This window comes from Rosa rugosa, chromosome 7 (genome assembly GCF_958449725.1).
Source record: "Rosa rugosa chromosome 7, drRosRugo1.1, whole genome shotgun sequence".
NCBI classification, from domain to species: domain Eukaryota; kingdom Viridiplantae; phylum Streptophyta; class Magnoliopsida; order Rosales; family Rosaceae; genus Rosa; species Rosa rugosa.
This window is the reverse complement of record NC_084826.1, coordinates 22,937,046-22,954,765: the sequence shown is the minus strand read 5'-3', so window position 1 is coordinate 22,954,765 and position 17,720 is coordinate 22,937,046. Positions and strand designations below refer to the sequence as shown.

Below are 17,720 nucleotides of genomic sequence, written 5' to 3'. Positions count from 1 at the left end.
TTCTAATATCTAATTGGAATTATTTCGTTAAAAGTGATGATCGTTCCCTTCAAGGTGAAAAGAAAAAAAATGGAAGAAACTAAAAGTGTAGTGCTACTAGGAGAGTATTTAGTGCAATAACTTACACTTGTACCAACAGAATTGGCCAGCTGGATAACATCAAGTACATTTTTATTTATTTAAAAGAAGTTTGCCTATAAATATCAACGGCTGAGATCTGTTGGATCTGCTGGTTCACTTTTACCACTGGTGCATAGAAAAATTTTCCAACATTAGAATAGTTTGGACCAATTTATCTACTGTTAAAGTCCATTTGATGTTAAAGGTTTCAGTAAATTATAAATATATAAAATAACTTCTGTAAGATTTTTGTTTTTTGTTTTTAATAAGAAACTCTATTAATAACCGAACATATTACAATACATTGGAAGAACCGGTTATGGTCACAACACGATCGATGAGACACATTTCTATGAAAAACTATAGTTATGGGTTTGTCACTATTCATGACATCCATGAGCCAAATAGGGCTAACCCTTAACCGAATTTTATGCCTAAAACCACGGGCTACATTGAAAGAGAACCAATCATCAGTGTCACGATACAAACTCGTCGCTAACAATAAGACAAACCACTTGACCCTCTCAAACACTGTGTCCCAAAACAATTAGACCAAGTGCAAGAGGAATTCTGCATCATGCTGATAACTAGAAAGCACCAAAATTAGAGCACATAGTTCCCAAAAATAATGTCATAAAAAATGGCTGGCACAATGACATGACCAAGATTTCAAAACCCTAGCTTAGTAACTCAAATGAGTATATAAACTTATACCCTGAAAACAAAAAATTAAACCGTAAGAAAAGTCAAAATGATGCCTTTGAGTATTGGGGTTGGGCTATGACTCACCTTCTTTGATCCAAGTTTGCTACCTTTTTATGCAACTGCTCTTCACAACACCGATTAGATACATTGCCTTGATCAGTTTCTTATATCAATTTAATGAACTTCATCTCTTGCACTCAATCACACATACACCAATATATAATTGATATAGAGTTTTTGGTATAATCACAAAGATATATACAAGAGGATGATTTGATGAAGGGTCTATAGCTCTCTTTGTAGCTTGCAACCTATTTTTCTCATAAGTTGTTCATCATATACAAAAGATGGATTTGATCCTTTATATCAGACCCTATATCAGAATAGTGTGGTTGTCATGTTAGACATTCACTTGAGACACAAAGTCAAGGAAGACGTACTTAAAAGTTTGACAACCACTCATTTACCCTGAATTAAAACTAACTAGCATAAGGTTAAAGAAAGTAACGAAGCATTAACTTTAACACTCCCCACAAATGCTTGTTTCTTGACTCCCAGTCCTTTGAAATACTGGAACATGTCTTTTGGCAATGCCTTGGTGAAAATGTCAACTATTTGATCTTTTGTCCAGCAATATACGACATCAGTTTTATTCTCGATCTTCAACATCATCTCTGATGAATTGATGCTTACGAGCTATGTGCTTGGTTCAGTTTCGAAACATCGGATTCTTAGCCATCACAATTTCAGCTTGTTTTCACAAAGTGTTGGAGTAGGCTTTCCTTATCTTTCACTAACATATTCCATTATACTTCTCTGCCAAATTACTTGAGGGGTTGCCAAGGATGCTGAGAAATATTCAGCTTCTATAGTAGACAAAGCAACTGTAATACCCGCAATTTTCCATTTCGTCTCGTGAAATTGTGCGAATTGATTAAAGTGCTTTTGCACGAATATTACCCGAAATAATTCAACTTTTTGAATTATCGAAGTTTCGAAATATTCGTTTTAACAAAAGCTCGAATTGTGCGATTCAAGAAAAATCGACTTTTCTACGTACGGAATTTGGGAAAAACTTCCTTCATAAAAGTTGTAGAGCTCGTCGATATGATCGCGTGCATATGTCGAACGAAATTTTTGGAGTTCGTACGATTATGTTACGAATTTTGGAAATATGAGATTCTTTTTATAATCTCTTTCCCTCGGATTCTCTTTTAGAAATTTCTTTTTCTTCCTTTTCCTTTTCCTTTTCCTTTCCTCCGGGTCTCCTTCCTTCTTTTTCTTTTTCTCTTTTTTTTTCTTCTTTCTCTCTCTCGCTCGACCGAAACCGAAAACAGAGCAAAGGCTCTTCGGTCTCTCTCTACCTCCACCGGCCACCAAACGGCGTCGAACCACTTCCTTTTGCTTCGTCTCAGCCTTGTGCAGCTGCCAGAGGCAGCCTTGCACCGTGACACGGCCACCAGCGGCGGCGGGAAGCTCCGCCCGGTTTGAGCTCGTTTTGGAAACAAGCTTGATATCTCAAGCTACCGGTCACCAATCCTCACCAAAATCCATCCACAAGCTCGCCTCAACTTCCTGAAACTCCCAGAAGCAGCCTCACACGGCGGCGTGGCCCGTAGCAGTGGCTGCAAGTCAAACCCAACCAAGAACGAGACCGGAGCTATCGATCAAGATATCTCGAGCTGTAGTGCATCGCTTTGATTGATTATTTTTCCAGTGGGTTCCCCTTGATGTTATTAACAACTCTATAGAAGGCATCGAGGCCTGAAATTGAAGCTTTGACGTCGAAATCGAGCCTTGTCGGATTCTGCAAAATTCTGGAATTTTTCCGACCACCGAAGCTTTCGATCGGTATATCTCGAGCTACAGACCATATTTTTCTGTGATTCTTGAACAAGTGAGTTCTTCTTGAGTTTCTTAACAACTCTTCAGAAGGAATCGAAGCCTTAAATTGACGTTTTTACGTCGAATTGGAGCTCGCCGTTTTCTGCAGTTTCTCGCCGGTTTCTGGAAAATTCCGGCCACCTTCATACTGTTCAAGGTAATTTTCGACCCCTTCCGGTCATTTTCAGACTTCGTGCTAGTTATGAAAGTTGTCAAGCATGATGAGAGGAAGAAGAGCAGCCCGGCCCCGACACCATTGGTGGTGGTCGGCGGCGGCTCTGCCACTAACTCCGGCGGCCCTTTCCGGCCACCTCCGGGGATCAAAAATATGGTTTCTGTACATTTTCAGATTCTATATTTCAATACGATCATTTCGATATATTATACGCAATTTTTGGATATCGTATGATTAAGTTATGAATTTTTAAGTTTAGATCGATTTCGATCGTTAGATTTGTGATCTGTGAAGTTAGGACCGTCAGATGGACTTGTAGTTTTGATATGATGATCTTATGACTGTCCCAGTGGCTTTGTGTGGTCATGGGCGAAGATCCGACCGTTGGATCTTCGTATAAATGCAAAACAGTGATTAGGAAGGCGATCCGTGAGGATCCGACCGTTGGATCATCATGTAATTTCAATCCGACCGTTGGATTGTCGTTTGATTATGTTTTTGAGTTATTGGCTAAGTTAAGGTCATGTTTGATTAGGTGATCGACGGTTTGATTTGGCGGACGATTCGTGAAATTGTATTTTGAGCTGTTAAGAAGACGCAGCGGGAATTTAGAGGTGAGTAAACCTCACGTGGTTCATATTACGAACCGAATAAATTTAATTACCTTATTTTGTCGTAATTGCGTGAAAATATTTATGGAATAAATATTTGTTTTAAAATCATATGGACTTGATCAACTACGGTCCATGGGTAAGTAAAATGATTTTTACTATACAAATGAATTTCTCGGTTTTATTGCATGTGAACTATAGTTGGTATTAGTGATTATCCCTGAGCGGATAATTACGTATATATATACTTACGTGATTATATGTGAATGGTGTGACATTGAAGAGTGTGGAATTGGGATGATTAAATTATTATGAATTGACATGTGACTTACCATAATTATATGTGATGAACATGATTGATGAGTTCTTGTTAATATTCATGATTTACATTGGAGGATGTATAGAGTTAGAGAATGTAGGGTTCTGAGGATGAGGTGTCCGAAGTTCGACGGTTAAGGATAACCGGAGTGTTTGTGTGCTGAGGACGGGGATGTCCAAGGTGCGACGGTTTATTATTAACCGAAGTTGTGTGCTGAGGACGGGGATGTCCAAAGCGCGACGGTTTATTATTAACCGAAGTATATGGTGCTGAGGACGGGGATGTCCAAAGCGCGACGGTTTATTATTAACCGAAGTATGTCGCATTACTTGCACCTAGGCCAAGGTGACTGGTAGCGATGTGGTTAGAGCTCTAACGTGTTATTGGGATGGACCAGAGTGGTGTTATGTGGGTTGGGTGTTTGCAGGACCAGTGTGGTGTATTGTGATTTGAGGATTGTGAAAATGTATTCCTTGTGGTTTTCCATGAGTGGTTTGATGTCTCTTTGCAGACGTAATACTGTTGAATTTTACTTGAATTGTAATTTAATAAATCAACAGTTCTTTCTTGTTTACTCATACTGGCTGTAAAAAGCTTACCGGGTTTTGTGTTGTTGCAACTCCCGGTACACTATTCAAATTGTGTAGCGGGTAATCCTACAGGACAGGAGAACCAGGACGGTGATCGTGCGGTTAGAGCAATGGTTATAGTTTTACAGCAATTGTAATAGTGAGGCGAGTTAAGCTCATTTGAGCATTACAATTTGATTTGGTGGGAGTGTGCTGTAATAAATAACTTGAGGATTTGGGTTATTGTAAATTTGAGAGTTGTGAAGTGTGGTTGTTTGTGAGAAAAAAATTCAGGATGTTAGTTGTAATTTGTTATTATTCATGTTTCGGATTTGAATTGATTATTCAAAATTCGGGGCGTGACAGTTTGGTATCAGAGCGTAAGGTACATATTTGGTGATAATCAGTACTCCCCGAGTGATGGCCCGTCTGCAGCGGATCCCCATCATATACTCTTCGGTACTGGTATAATCATTGGGTATGTCTTTGTATGGGGTCTAGACAGCGTGTATGTCTGTAGGACGGTAGAGTTGTCTTCTAAGTTCGTATTAGAATAAGTTTAGTTTCCGCAGGTTGTAATCTTCGAGGAATAGAGACCTCTAGATTTAACTCTGATGAGTCGGTGAGATTTGTTTTATGGAAGTGAGGTCATTTTGGATGTTGAAGTGTTGGTTGAAGGCATGATGTTGACCTATGCACGTACCTAGTGTGGATACGAGTATGAATTGTTATAAATTTTGTCTTCTTAAGTTGGACGTACAGATGTTTGGATGGGATGTACGTATCAAGGATTAAATACCTTGTTTTGTAATGAGATGTCCTTGTGGAGTTTGTTAGTAGGGTTGAGGTTAGGGAAGAAATTATTGTGGTTACTTCTTCCTTGTGCTTGTAAGTTGTTAAGCAGGGTTTAAGGTGCGAGACAAGAATTTTATTTTGTGCTCGATGGCTAGAGATGAGAGACCATTGTTTTGGGTTGTCGTTGAGTATTATAATTCCTTCAGAATCAGGATTGTTGGTAGAATTGGAATTAGTAGTAGTTTTGATGATTCGGAATTTGAATTGAGTTCGCGAGATGTGTCTTATATACGTGGTTGATGTTGCTTGCATCATTTTGGAACGATACGTTACGATTCACTAGGAAAACTGGATGTGAAATTTATTCATTTGAACACCATGGGTTGATGACCTGACCGTGACTTGTGATTTTAGTTTTGTTCAAGTGAATGAAATTGAATTTTGTGTGCCTTTGGTGATTGATTTTAGGTGATAAAGTTAAACACAAATTCGGATATTGACTTTAGTGACTTTGTTAGGTATCCATAGTGGTTCAAGTGAATTACTATGTGATATGGAGTTTGATTCGATTTCTGAATCGCTAAATGTTAGGGACTGAATTGTGGTGAGTTTTTGTTGAAGCAATTGATAGATGGAATTATCGAGATTCTATAAGAGTTGTAAGAGTAACTCTAAAGACGTGGGGTTTTCCTAGCTAACTCAGGAAGTGTTTAGCTTTATTAATCCCTACACTACTACAGAAATTGAAACAGACGACGGGCAAAAACTGTCGTCTGATATGGAGGCTGACCGTCGTATATCGAGGTGCCGTCTGATGAAGGTCGATTGTAGGGAACCGTCGTCCGAAGGGATCAGCAGCATGGGGGCAGCATGTCGACAGCATGCCGGCAGCCTGTCGACAACATTAGCTGTTGCGACTGTTCTTCAGACAACGTGCGACTTTAAAAACTGTTGTGTGATTGCGATTCAGATGTCGCTTTATTTTATGGCCGTTGTGTGAGTTTTATTCAGACGACAGTTTTTATTTTGTAGTTGTCGTGACTTTTGTATACATTCGACAGTTCTTTTGACAAAAAATGTGGTGTGAAGGCTAACAATTAAACGTATATGTGCTTGATACGACACATTGAGCTTTTACCATTGTGCTATAACGTGTTGGACAATACTTTTCATTTATTCTTGTTGTCTAATTGTTACAAAAGTTCTAAACAATCAAAATAACTCAAATCCCACCATATATAAAATGTATTCAGTAAATTGATATCAAAAAGGGAGTATTTTCCTCTCTGATCCTAACATGCCTAAACAATCCCCGCAACAATTAACTTTATCTTCATATTCTGAAACGGACTCATTTTTGTTCCTTGTTGCTTGAAATCTTTAGCCTACAGCACAGCATTAAAGCACCAGTCAACATTAGAAAACACATGAAATGTGGCACAAGGGTAATTATTTTTAAGAGAAGGCTTTAATGGGGGAGGAAGGGGTCCAGCATTCAGAGTACTAATGGAGCTTATTGAACTAACCTGCGTTATCAATCTTATCCACCAACAACTCAATCTTCTCACCACGGTCAAGAACCTGCATAATAGATGAATCTCCATGACTTAAATACCTGATGAATCATTGCTATATACGGAAAACTAAGCCACAGAAAAAAAAAAACAAAAAAACAATAAAGAGATGTAAGCCACAGTAGTATAAAGAAAATTAGTCAAAGATAACACACAGAGCTCAAAAATCATTTTGGAAAGCCTAGTCATAATCAGACAGAAGTACGCAAATCAGGTTGTAACTAAATCAGTCATGAACTTCCAAATTACTCATACAACTATTCCAAAACATAATCCACATTTGATCTATTTGAGCAAATTAACTACCATACCATACATTCAAGTAAAAATCCCTCAACAATATCAAAACTAACCACCAATTATGCCAATTATCTTAACCCAGAAAGAACCAACTAAGCAATCATATCACACCCACTGAACCTAATTAAGAAGGAAATCCACCCAGAAATTCCAAAACCCAAGATCTTACGAGCTTAACAAATTGCAAGACACAAATGAGGTCCAGCTACCCCAGATCTGAAAATCACTTACCAAATGTAGAACCTTCCAAATCCTTAAACCAACTTTCCCTGCAAAACACAAATCTCAAAAAACAATCAGACCCAGTAAAACACACAACATCCAATCATCCTCTCTTCTACTCCCTACAAACACCACTTGTACTAATCAGCTCCGAACATCATAACCCCAAAATATACACCGAAAATATTCGAATGTAATAAAAAACATCATAACCCACGATTTTTTTTCACCAAACTTCCACCATTCTGGTTCATACCACCTGTAAAACACCAGCAAGCAGTTATATGAGACATAAAAAGATCATGAAATTCATTATGATTGTAAACACTTGTTTATGAAGTTCTAGACTACTCACAGCTTAGAGAAAACTTCGCCCGACTGCATGCACCCAATATAAACACAAGGCTTGTCTAAATGAGTTGCAAGTGCAGCTCCTAGAACAGATGTGCAAAACAAAAAAGAAGTGAAATAAGATAAATCATAAAGAGTCATCTGCAGTGTAAATATATGCCAATGAGAGAGATCTCTAGCATTAATCATTGGTAAAAGCGAATTTTCATTAAGAACTATTAGACACAATCTTTTCTATTGACAAAGAATATGGTGTTTTCCAATCTACATTTACAGAAATCATACCTCAAGAACATGATAAACACATTAAATAATAGAATATTAGCTAAAACAAAGGGAGGAGGTAGCAATTGTGAGGAAGCAGAGCTGGATCATAAACAAATCCTATTGAAAAATGAGTCCATGTAATACTGACCAATATTTAAATAAACATCATCATTGACTTTGGCATAAAACTTATCAGCAACATGAGCAAAGAACAGTGTAGCCTTCTTCGAGAACTCTTCAGGTGCCTCCAGATGGGTATCCTGCCAACAATGGGGTAAAATTAATCAGAATATTGACAATAGTATACCACATATTTGCACACACCTACAAATTACAGAAAGTAAGTTTTACTTTTCAGCCTATTTCCGTGATATAGCAATACGTTCACATCTAACATTGAGGCAACGATGTTAATTGAGTAAAGGACCAAGCACATGGAACAATGGGAACATGCCTTCTCTAGGTGAAAGTAGTCAACTAGTCATAACATCTCAAGTCTAGAACTAATACAGCAAGACCAATAAAGGAAAGAGTTATTGTGCACAACAAGATCTGGATCTGAGACCACTATTTCCTTATACAATCAGCCAGATGAGAATAGAACAAAATCGAGATTTCTTAATAGGAAGTAAATACAGAGACTATAAATTCAAACCTTCACTATTGCCAGCAACATTGCTAAGCAGCCGTAGGACTCCAGACCAGAGGGCAGTTTCACTCTCGAAAATCAAGTAGCTTCCACATGTATGTTTCCAGCTCAATGAAACTCCAGACATTCTTCCTAGAGCTAATTTGCTCATACTGCTTGCAGCTCAAAACCTAAACTAAAGTAGTAGGAGACCTGATACACATAAGAAATTTGATAAACAATTTGGCTCAACATCAATGATTCCATCACAAAAGAGACATTGAGACATTGAAACTACTGGCTTACGATTAGTTTTTCGTAACCACTGAAGAAACAAAAGAACAGTGGTTAACCACACAGCGAAACCTCAATATTTCCATCGTACCTCTCTTGGTTATGTTCTTCTCGAACCCCTCCACCTTCCTATCAGCAAGTTGCCTAGAAGTCGTCTGTGCATTTGTTCAAAACCCCCAATATTTCTATTAACTCAAATGTCCCTACCTCTAAATCTCCAGATCTACACAGATCTGAAATTGCACAAAACCGAAAAAAAATTGAAAAATTGAACTGATCTGAAATTTCGTTCGAAACGTAGATTTCAGAGAAAAATTAATGACAAAACAGATAGAGGAAAGAGAAATCAAATGGGTGTTAAGGATTTCATACCTCAGCTCTGAAATCAAATGGGAAGAGCAAGCTCTCTTCGTCTACAATGAGAGAGATACTAAGTTTGCTTTCTCAAAATTTCTAGGGTTTTACTAGACTTGAGGGGTCTTGAGTCAGCTCCGAGTTCTGAGTCTTCGCTCCAATAAGCTCACCGGTTCGCCAATAGTTCTTCGGAATCTCTACCTCCAAGGGAATGAGTTATCTGGTGAGTTTCCGCCCGGGTTGACTCTGTATGAGAGGCTGAATCGGCTTGATCTCAGTTCTAACAACTTCACTAGCTCAATCCCGTTCGTGGTCAATAATCTCACGCAGAGAGATGAGATTGGTTAGAGAGAAAAATGAGGGTGTGGGACAGTGAGGGTTTCGGTTTTGGTTTTGGTTTTGGCTTTGGCTTTAGGTCTGTCGAGAGTGAGGCGAGGCGAGAGAGGGTTTTGGTTTTGGGACTGTCGAGAGTGAGGCGCTGTTGGTTTTGGGTCTGTTTTGTTATTTTTTTTGCTTAAGTGGTGGGGGTTTCAGCCGGGTTTGTGAGGCCCTATCAATTTGGACAAGGAGTCACACAACAGATTTGTGTAAGAATGTGGTCTGAATGCAGCCATTTAAATTTAGGGTTTGTCTCCTATTAAATTGACTTCCCTCTTTTGGGAGTTGGAGAAAAATGGTGGTGGCAAATCTCCCTCCTTTTTGTCAAACATATTAATCAGACCACAGTTTTATTGTTTCTCGTCGTATGATTAATACATGTTGGGGAAAAATTTGGGGTTTGCGATGGGGTTTGGCACCACAGACATGGTGGGAAACTTGCCGCTCAATTTTTTTAGGGTCACACAACAGTTCTATCCTTAAACGTCTTCTGAACTAACTCATAATTCCACATCAGACGACGGATTTTATAAAAACGACGTCCAAAAACAAAAAAATCAATCAGACGACAGAAAACTATGATACGTCGTCTGAGAGGCGTCGTCTGATTCAATTTTTGTAGTAGTGCTAATTCTAGCGACGAAATTATTGTGTTTGGTTTGACTCAGAGGATACTAGCTTGACCTCTGTGTGACTTAATTGATTGCTAGGTTTAGAATGATTGTTTGTGATAAATCATTTTGAAAGATGTGTGCAGCAGAGTTCTCGATGGTTTTGAAAAGAGTATTGAGTGACCAAGGTTCGATCCTTGGTGTTGTTGTTGGTTAAACAAAAAGAAAAGAAAACATGCACACAATCTTATTGATTTTATATTACAAAAAGGGAAACGAGGACTATGCTATACTAAGCCTAGTCAGCAGCTCCGGATGGGTTGAGGCTGAGCTCAAGAGAAACGTTTGAGCCACTGTGGTAACCGCCTGAGCCACCAGAATAGTAACCAAAAGCGCTACCTTCCTCGGAAGTAGTCTTCGGGTTACCAAAGACGTCCTCGCCGTGCACGGGGAACAGAGGAAGAGTTTCAACCTCCTGGTGATCTCCTCCTTGTTGTTGCAGGGATGTTTGTCCTCCTGTTGTGCCAAAAGAGTTGTACTGGTATTAGTGTTGAAGTGTGAGGAAGAATATGAAACAAAATTTAAATCAAGAAATCCTTCATTACCAGTAGAATAGGTGGAACCAAAGTTGAGATCAATGGATCTACCATCATCAGTAGAACTAGTGGACCCAAAATTTATGTCAATGGATCCACCAGCTGGCCCAAAATTGATGTCGATGGATCCACCAACACCAGTAGAACCAGTGGACCCAAAATTGAGATCAATGGATCCACCAGTACCAGGAGAACTAGTTCCCATGGGCACTTGGGCAGCCTGATTACACCTCTTCATCTGCTTCTCTCGAGCCCTGACGTTCTGGAACCAAAAGTAAATGTTCTTGCCCTCAACATGTCCATACTGGTTCAGCTGGAGACAGATCTCGTGAATGTGCTCTGTAGTTGGGCACTTAAATCCCTTGTCGTAGTAAAGATCCTTGAGGATCCTTATTTGATCTGGAGTAGGAATCCACCTGGTACGGCTTCGCCAGAAATCCATGTTAGCACTACTTCCGGCTGCTTGGGTGTTTCCTCCCTCCTCTGTTGGTTGCTGTTGTTGTAGTTCCATTTGTTGCGGGGTTTGTAGCTCCATTAGTTGCAGAGTTTGTGGTTCTTTGGTCATGGGGTGAGAGGATGAGAAAATCGAGGAATACATGGTTGAGTGCATGTTGAGGGAGATTTTGTTGAAAGATTGAAGAATTGTGAAAGAAGGGCTGGAGATCTGAGTGAGAGAAGGATTGAAGATTGGTGAAAGAAGGGCTAGAGATCTGAGATAGAAGGATTAAAGATTTCGGAGGAAAAGACTGGAGATTTGAGAAGAGAAAGGCTGAAGATTTGAGAGAGAATGGTTAAAACTCGGAAGAAAATTCTTTTCCTTTGGAGTGAACAGTCGCATCTCCAGAATGCACCTATTTATAGAACAAGGTGAGCAGATCTCCACCGTTGGATGGACGATTCCTGTGATTCATTCTACGCGTTGGATTAAAGTCGCCCTGAAACCCGGAAAAGTTGTTGGCGCGTGGAGAGCGTGTAAGGGGACCGAGGGAATCTCGAGGCGCTGTGGCAGACAGCTGTAGCCGAAAGCAGATTTGACTGCCGTAAATCACGGAAGGGATAAGCCGTGACACAAGTGGGCCGTACTTGGGCCTGTCTCGGATCAAGGCATCACTGTAGCTGTGGGTGGAGGCCTGATGGGCCGAGTTTCAGAAACAGTTTTGGACATGATGGGCCGAGTTTCTGAAACAGTTTTGGATGAGTTGGGCCGGATTTCTGTAACAGTTTTGGATACGTTGGGTTGGGTTTCTGCAACAGTCTTGGATGTTTTGGGCCGAATTGTTGAAACAGTTGAAACAGTTGGTTTAAATAAAAGGATTGGTATGGATAATAACGTGAGCAGCCGTGCTCGAGTGGTTGAGTGTAAAGTTCGTGTACAAGAGGTCTGAGGTTCGAACCTCGCCTCTCGTTTATTTTTATTATGTTCGTTTAAGACATAATAAGTTTAACGTTTGTACACATTATATTAAGCATAGCTTGTGCTCCAGTGGTTGGCAGCGAAGCATTGGTTTAGGGGGTCTGGAGTTCGAGACTTGCCTCCACTTATATTTTATTTATGTCGCTTATGACATAATAAATATAACAAGTGAGCATATATTAATGAAAGCAGTTCTTGCTTCAGTGGTTGGGAGCAAGACCTTCGTGTTTGAGGTCAGGAGTTCGAAACTTACCTCTTACATTATTTTTGGAATCTTGTATATACTCAGTATACGGACGTATTTTTATACGTAGAGCAGTAGTTTCGAAAATTTCTACAGTTTATTCTGTATAAACTACAGAAAACTTTAAATCGGGAGAAATGGACTTGCGATTAAATTTCGGGACGAAATTTCTTTAAGGAGGGTAGATTGTAATACCCGCAATTTTCCATTTCGTCTCGTGAAATTGTGCGAATTGATTAAAGTGCTTTTGCACGAATATTACCCGAAATAATTCAACTTTTTGAATTATCGAAGTTTCGAAATATTCGTTTTAACAAAAGCTCGAATTGTGCGATTCAAGAAAAATCGACTTTTCTACGTACGGAATTTGGGAAAAACTTCCTTCATAAAAGTTGTAGAGCTCGTCGATATGATCGCGTGCATATGTCGAACGAAATTTTTGGAGTTCGTACGATTATGTTACGAATTTTGGAAATATGAGATTCTTTTTATAATCTCTTTTCCTCGGATTCTCTTTTAGAAATTTCTTTTTCTTCCTTTTCCTTTTCCTTTTCCTTTCCTCCGGGTCTCCTTCCTTCTTTTTCTTTTTCTCTTTTTTTTTCTTCTTTCTCTCTCTCGCTCGACCGAAACCGAAAACAGAGCAAAGGCTCTTCGGTCTCTCTCTACCTCCACCGGCCACCAAACGGCGTCGAACCACTTCCTTTTGCTTCGTCTCAGCCTTGTACAGCTGCCAGAGGCAGCCTTGCACCGTGACACGGCCACCAGCGGCGGCGGGAAGCTCCGCCCGGTTTGAGCTCGTTTTGGAAACAAGCTTGATATCTCAAGCTACCGGTCACCAATCCTCACCAAAATCCATCCACAAGCTCGCCTCAACTTCCTGAAACTCCCAGAAGCAGCCTCACACGGCGGCGTGGCCCGTAGCAGTGGCTGCAAGTCAAACCCAACCAAGAACGAGACCGGAGCTATCGATCAAGATATCTCGAGCTGTAGTGCATCGTTTTGATTGATTATTTTTCCAGTGGGTTCCCCTTGATGTTATTAACAACTCTATAGAAGGCATCGAGGCCTGAAATTGAAGCTTTGACGTCGAAATCGAGCCTTGCCGGATTCTGCAAAATTCTGGAATTTTTCCGACCACCGAAGCTTTCGATCGGTATATCTCGAGCTACAGACCATATTTTTCTGTGATTCTTGAACAAGTGAGTTCTTCTTGAGTTTCTTAACAACTCTTCAGAAGGAATCGAAGCCTTAAATTGACGTTTTTACGTCGAATTGGAGCTCGCCGTTTTCTGCAGTTTCTCGCCGGTTTCTGGAAAATTCCGGCCACCTTCATACTGTTCAAGGTAATTTTCGACCCCTTCCGGTCATTTTCAGACTTCGTGCTAGTTATGAAAGTTGTCAAGCATGATGAGAGGAAGAAGAGCAGCCCGGCCCCGACACCATTGGTGGTGGTCGGCGGCGGCTCTGCCACTAACTCCGGCGGCCCTTTCCGGCCACCTCCGGGGATCAAAAATATGGTTTCTGTACATTTTCAGATTCTATATTTCAATACGATCATTTCGATATATTATACGCAATTTTTGGATATCGTATGATTAAGTTATGAATTTTTAAGTTTAGATCGATTTCGATCGTTAGATTTGTGATCTGTGAAGTTAGGACCGTCAGATGGACTTGTAGTTTTGATATGATGATCTTATGACTGTCCCAGTGGCTTTGTGTGGTCATGGGCGAAGATCCGACCGTTGGATCTTCGTATAAATGCAAAACAGTGATTAGGAAGGCGATCCGTGAGGTTCCGACCGTTGGATCATCATGTAATTTCAATCCGACCGTTGGATTGTCGTTTGATTATGTTTTTGAGTTATTGGCTAAGTTAAGGTCATGTTTGATTAGGTGATCGACGGTTTGATTTGGCGGACGATTCGTGAAATTGTATTTTGAGCTGTTAAGAAGACGCAGCGGGAATTTAGAGGTGAGTAAACCTCACGTGGTTCATATTACGAACCGAATAAATTTAATTACCTTATTTTGTCGTAATTGCGTGAAAATATTTATGGAATAAATATTTGTTTTAAAATCATATGGACTTGATCAACTACGGTCCATGGGTAAGTAAAATGATTTTTACTATACAAATGAATTTCTCGGTTTTATTGCATGTGAACTATAGTTGGTATTAGTGATTATCCCTGAGCGGATAATTACGTATATATATACTTACGTGATTATATGTGAATGGTGTGACATTGAAGAGTGTGGAATTGGGATGATTAAATTATTATGAATTGACATGTGACTTACCATAATTATATGTGATGAACATGATTGATGAGTTCTTGTTAATATTCATGATTTACATTGGAGGATGTATAGAGTTAGAGAATGTAGGGTTCTGAGGATGAGGTGTCCGAAGTTCGACGGTTAAGGATAACCGGAGTGTTTGTGTGCTGAGGACGGGGATGTCCAAGGTGCGACGGTTTATTATTAACCGAAGTTGTGTGCTGAGGACGGGGATGTCCAAAGCGCGACGGTTTATTATTAACCGAAGTATATGGTGCTGAGGACGGGGATGTCCAAAGCGCGACGGTTTATTATTAACCGAAGTATGTCGCATTACTTGCACCTAGGCCAAGGTGACTGGTAGCGATGTGGTTAGAGCTCTAACGTGTTATTGGGATGGACCAGAGTGGTGTTATGTGGGTTGGGTGTTTGCAGGACCAGTGTGGTGTATTGTGATTTGAGGATTGTGAAAATGTATTCCTTGTGGTTTTCCATGAGTGGTTTGATGTCTCTTTGCAGACGTAATACTGTTGAATTTTACTTGAATTGTAATTTAATAAATCAACAGTTCTTTCTTGTTTACTCATACTGGCTGTAAAAAGCTTACCGGGTTTTGTGTTGTTGCAACTCCCGGTACACTATTCAAATTGTGTAGCGGGTAATCCTACAGGACAGGAGAACCAGGACGGTGATCGTGCGGTTAGAGCAATGGTTATAGTTTTACAGCAATTGTAATAGTGAGGCGAGTTAAGCTCATTTGAGCATTACAATTTGATTTGGTGGGAGTGTGCTGTAATAAATAACTTGAGGATTTGGGTTATTGTAAATTTGAGAGTTGTGAAGTGTGGTTGTTTGTGAGAAAAAAATTCAGGATGTTAGTTGTAATTTGTTATTATTCATGTTTCGGATTTGAATTGATTATTCAAAATTCGGGGCGTGACAGCAACTATATATGTTTTGCTTTGTGGACTGCCAAGAGACGACACATATTCCGAGAGTGAAAGTATAGCTAGAAGTACTATTTAAGTCATCAAAATTGCCTCCTCAATCACTGTAACAAAATCTAAGAAGATATCAATTAAATTGACCAAAGTGTCTGATGAGTGATTGCCTAAAAATACAGTTGGCCATCACATTTTCTCTAATTAAAGGGGAGTTTAACTATACTTTCAACTTTTGATAATTTAATTTTGGATTAATTTTAGTTTACCTACTCCAACTTTAGGTTTTTTTTTTTATTCTTTTTAAAAAGAGGATCAAAGGGTTTCACTCTTGCCCCTATGGTGACTCGAACCGATGACTTCGTACATAGGTAGTGGGTGCTCTAACCACTGAGCTAACACCACTTCGTCACCTACTCCAACTTTAGGTTCATCTTCATGTTAGTCCATATTCTTCTAATTTTATCAAGATTACCCCTGCACTCCTATTTTTAATCAGCCGTGTCCAATTTTTGTCCAGTAAAGAGACCGTGTCCAATTTTTGTCCAGTGAAGAGACAGAATTCAAAAATATTTTCAACGGGCCCACATGAAGGGCTAAAATGATCAATTTTTTATTTCATCTAGCCCATGCCTCACTATTTCTTCATCCTCCATCGTTGTTGACCACATTCGCCCCCAAACTCCAAAAGCCTCGATCATCTAGGGAACAACCTCAACTGCGGATGCGTCTCCTCTGTTCTTGTTCAAAATCAAGCCATTTTTGGCACCACGTCTCTCTGAACCTACCACGCCTCTCGGATTTTCCATCACATCTCTCTGAAACCAACATCAAAGTCAAACCATTTTTGGCTACTGGGTTTCTGTTCATAGGGAGTTCAAAGAGAGAGAAAGTAAATCTTGGGTTTTCTCAGCACCACCGTGACTCCCTCCACCACCATCGTGCTCAGGCCTCTGTCGAGTCGAGCCTAAATTCCATGACGTCAAACAATGCCCCGAGTTAAACTCATGCACCAACACGCCAATACCCATACTTGATTTGGACACCCAAATGTTCTCTGCGTACCCGACCTTCCTCTTCGCTCATCCAGCTTTGGCATAGCATCGTTAAGAGCTCCTCCCTTCTCTGGTTAATCACATAATCAAGCATCACAGTTCTGGGTTCATGTATAAGAGAGAGTTGAGGTGAAAGAGAAAGCTCTACGTGAAATGGAGAGAAATTTTTCTCCTTTGTTCTTCGTGGAAGTTGGTAGAAATTTTTTTTGTTAGTGTGGTCATGTCCATTTGAGTTATGAAAATTTTAGCGAATTGATGATTCTATTCATGGCAACGTCTGGTTTTGGGGTTTTTCTGGGTCTTGAGAATTTAGTTAATCTCAATTCTAGGTTTTTCTGAATTTGTTATTTCAAGTTCTGGGTTAGCAGCAATTTCAAGGTAACGGTTTGATTTTTGAATTTGTTCTTGTGGGACTTGGGTATCTGAGTTACAAGTAATTTGTGTCTATCATGGCAATTCAATATGATGGACTCTATCTTCAAACTTGTATTATTTGAAGACATCTAATCTCAAACCTGTTCCTTGAAATTGAATCTCAATGAGAAAAATAGTTTCGGTGAACAACAATTTTTTCTTCTTCTTTTTTAACTATGCTTTTAAGTATATATATGCATACTTGAATAACAGAAAGAAAGTCATTGCCGCGCACAAAGCCAACATCATGAAGCTTGCGGATGGTTTGTTCTTGGAGCTAAACCAAAGTGGTTGATTTGGACAGACTCAGGTCCGGTACTGATCTCATCTTCTTTTTCCTTTCCAAGCTTTGTGGTTCTTTCCCACACTAAATAGCAACCCAGGCAATTAAAAACCCTTGCTTCCCAACATTTCAACTTCCAAGGGGTAATATTGAAATTTAACATTCTATCTGCTGCCACATCATTACTTGAAGGAAGATCTGGATGGAGCTTGGAAAATTGGACACGGTTGATTAAAATTAGGAGTATAGGGGTAATCTTGATGAAATTAAAAGAAGAAAGACTAACATAAAGATTGACCTAAAGTTGGAGTAAGTAAACTGAAATTAATCATT

General features: G+C 39.6%; 1 protein-coding gene and 1 long non-coding RNA gene across 5 annotated transcripts; one reads left to right on the top strand and one right to left on the bottom strand.

Moving 5' to 3' along the window:
* Positions 1 to 6,318: 6,318 nt before the first annotated feature.
* On the bottom strand, positions 6,319 to 9,640 carry LOC133721023 (hydroxyproline O-galactosyltransferase HPGT1-like). Of its 4 annotated transcripts, XM_062147529.1 has the most exons (9): positions 9,187 to 9,640; positions 8,906 to 9,047; positions 8,548 to 8,733; positions 8,041 to 8,152; positions 7,630 to 7,708; positions 7,492 to 7,533; positions 7,284 to 7,321; positions 6,705 to 6,759; positions 6,319 to 6,563 (listed from the first exon to the last, which is right to left on the bottom strand). In XM_062147529.1, the coding sequence occupies exons 3-8, from the start codon at positions 8,566 to 8,568 to the stop codon at positions 6,752 to 6,754; spliced, it is 300 nt and encodes a 99-aa protein (XP_062003513.1). In that variant the 5' UTR covers positions 8,569 to 8,733; positions 8,906 to 9,047; positions 9,187 to 9,640; the 3' UTR covers positions 6,319 to 6,563; positions 6,705 to 6,751. The 4 variants fall into 4 exon arrangements, 1 of the variants encoding a protein (XP_062003513.1); XR_009852048.1 differs by having other exon boundaries at positions 7,284 to 7,533; positions 7,630 to 8,152; positions 8,827 to 9,047; XR_009852047.1 differs by having other exon boundaries at positions 7,284 to 7,533; positions 7,630 to 8,216.
* Positions 9,641 to 13,461: 3,821 nt separating this feature from the next.
* LOC133719864 (uncharacterized) lies at positions 13,462 to 15,615 on the top strand. Its single transcript, XR_009851508.1, has 3 exons — positions 13,462 to 13,754; positions 14,308 to 14,386; positions 15,350 to 15,615. It is a non-coding gene; the product is annotated as an uncharacterized LOC133719864 (long non-coding RNA).
* The last annotated feature ends 2,105 nt before the right edge of the window (positions 15,616 to 17,720 follow it).

What these genes read in the sequence shown, in the direction of transcription:
- LOC133721023 (XM_062147529.1), bottom strand. Translation starts at nt 8,568, where the DNA reads ATGTTGCTGGCAATAGTGAAG. An exon ending in TGATGTTTATTTAAATATTG is followed by an intron (nt 7,709 to 8,040) that starts GTCAGTATTACA and finishes CATCTGTTCTAG; the next exon opens with GAGCTGCACTTGCAACTCAT. An exon ending in GGCGAAGTTTTCTCTAAGCT is followed by an intron (nt 7,534 to 7,629) that starts GTGAGTAGTCTA and finishes GGTGTTTTACAG; the next exon opens with GTGGTATGAACCAGAATGGT.